Here is a 2,500-nt window from a genome sequence, read left to right as displayed (position 1 = left end):
ACACACAGTCCCGCACTCTCACTCCCACTCCTACTCGGTGCAAGGCAGTAGCAGTGTGCCCGGTGCCTTTGGAGAGCGGCCAGGCCTCCTACACACAGCCGAGAGATGGACCACCAGATAATCAACACTCTGTTAGCAGTTCCTATCCATCCTCTCTTCGTTTACTATGAAGCGTAAAGAACAGACTTACACCCCGCGGAGAATTGGTTGGGAAAATTGTGTGCGCAAGGCAAGAGATTTAAGCATTCACACTTTCCGAAATCTCCAAGGAACACCGCTTTTCAACAGATATTTTGTAAAGCAGTTAAAAGTTGAACATTGGTGATAGAAAAGTTGTTTTAGTTGCTAAAGAGTTGATCATTTTTACTCCCACAGAGAAGGAGACTTAGTCAGCGATGACGACCAATCAGAGGCTTTAATCTTGTATCTGTGCAAAAGGAGAGACTCACAAAGTTGATCCACTATTCTAAGATTCTTATACTGAAATTGACATCGGAGCACTTCTTCCAAAGCCGTTATGACTCGACGAGTACATTCCCACCATACCAATTAATAAACATTCAGAATTGTACACCTTCTAACGTGTCATTGGTCACAAAGCTATCTTCCCCAGTCTATTCAATTGTCCAAAGCTATCTTCCCCAGTCATCCAAGGCCTTCTAATGTAACATGTGTCACAAAGCTATCTTCCCCAGTCATCCCAGGTAGTCTGTCTCTGCATGATGGTGTTGACTAGAGCAGAGAGCGGCAACCCTGCCTCTGGCTCAGTTCAGGCCGCCTTCCAGCTGTACAGAGCTGTGATAGTCTAGCTGTCAACAAGCGAGCGCTAACCCTGCCCCATAGATAGCCTATTAGTCAACAAGAGAGGAGGGAGATAGATACAGAGAGGAAACACCTACAGTTGGCTGCGATACTGGGACAGGATCATGACTTCAATGCATTCTTGCTCAGCGATTGACTCATCGGCGGTGGAGATATCTTACATAAGCACATGAAACACAAAAATCTAAAATGGCCATGAACACCAACATTTATATTTGACAAAAATGAACTTCATCAAGACAAACACCTAAACGAATACAGGCACATTTCAACACCCATACGTGCATTGTTGGATCACACAAACAGATTTGTTTGGCCTCTAAAGGGTCCATCAGCTCAGTGGCAGCTATGCACTGAACAAGTGAAAGACATTAAACTGTGATCACAAGAGCTAACTGTACAGTTTAAAGGGAGTGCCAGTTGCTACCACAACCTACGCCCCGTAGTGAATGAATTCAGTCACATCACACACACCACAAACACACACACAAACACACACACACGCATGCACACAAGCCCATGCACGCCCCCATTTGTGGACACACACCACAAACACACACACATGCACACACGAGCATGTACGCACCCCTTTGTGTACACACAAATACACACACACACACCCTTGCTAGGTGAGGGAGCACCTGCACTGCACTACTGGTGGTTCATGAAACAGTGGGGCAAACTAAAGTAAACGGAAGCAGGGGGGTTGAAAGTGTTTTGGGCTGAGCTGCAGAAAGATGTGTGTACATGTGCGTGAGTGTGTGTGTGTGTGTGTGTGTGTGTGTGTGTGTGTGTGTGTGTGTGTGAGTGTGTGTGTGTGTGTGTGTGTACTGGGTGGGGGTTGAGTTCCTAACCTGGGTGGAAAGACAGCTGGGGAGAGACGGGGCCTTTGGGGAAACCCCCCCCCCCACTCCCACCCAAGCCTCCTGTTCCACTTCCTGGTGAAAGAACCCCAAAACAGGAAGTGAAAATGATTTGAAACAATGGAACAAATGAAAGCAACAGAGGCATGGATGGGGTTAGCAGCATGCAGAGAGAAAGAGAGAGAGACAGAGAGAGAGAGAGAGAGAGAGAGAGAGAGAGAGAGAGAGACAGAGAGAGAGAGAGAGACAGAGAGAGAGACAGAGAGAGAGAGAGAGAGAGTAAGAGAGAGAGACAGAGAGAGAGACAGAGAGAGAGAGAGAGAGTAAGAGAGAGAGACAGAGAGAGAGAGACCTGTTAGAAGTGTGTGAGAGTGTTGCAATGGCGTGAGGAAAGGAAGGGGGTTATGTAGAGCAGAGAGGAGATATTAGATATGGGTACTAGAGAGTCATGAGTCACCATGAGCCTGTTTGTTTGTTTATGTCTTTCAGCCTGCAATGTCACCATCCACAACCGATGCCGAGACTCACTGCCCAACTGCGCCAAAATGAAACAGAGGGTAAGAGTGTCTTTAGTGTCTTTGGGGACGGGGTGAGGGGCTGCTGGGGTCTAAAGGAGGACAGAGGGACGGGGTGAGGGTCTGCTGGGGTCTAAAGGAGGACAGAGGGACAGAGGGAGGGTCTGCTGGGGTCTAAAGGAGGACAGAGGGACCGAGGGAGGGTCTGCTGGGGTCTAAAGGAGGACAGAGGGACAGAGGGAGGGTCTGCTGGGGTCTAAAGGAGGACAGAGGGACCGAGGGAGGGGGTGAGGGTCTGCT

The 2,500-nt window shown here is 48.6% G+C and overlaps 1 protein-coding gene across 4 annotated transcripts in view; it reads left to right on the top strand.

Moving 5' to 3' along the window:
* The window catches only part of arhgef1a (Rho guanine nucleotide exchange factor (GEF) 1a), a 49,836-nt gene that overhangs the window by 31,081 nt on the left and 16,255 nt on the right, over nt 1-2,500 (top strand). For all 4 annotated transcript variants that reach the window (XM_031586689.2, XM_031586688.2, XM_031586690.2 and 1 more), the window contains one exon: nt 2,175-2,242. In XM_031586689.2, the coding sequence (XP_031442549.1) occupies nt 2,175-2,242 (68 nt within the window). The remainder of the gene's footprint in view (nt 1-2,174; nt 2,243-2,500) is intronic.

Source organism: Clupea harengus, chromosome 19, assembly GCF_900700415.2.
Source record: "Clupea harengus chromosome 19, Ch_v2.0.2, whole genome shotgun sequence".
Classification (NCBI taxonomy): Eukaryota; Metazoa; Chordata; class Actinopteri; order Clupeiformes; family Clupeidae; genus Clupea; species Clupea harengus.
The sequence above is the reverse complement of the archived record's forward strand: the minus strand, read 5'-3'. Positions and strand labels throughout refer to the sequence as shown.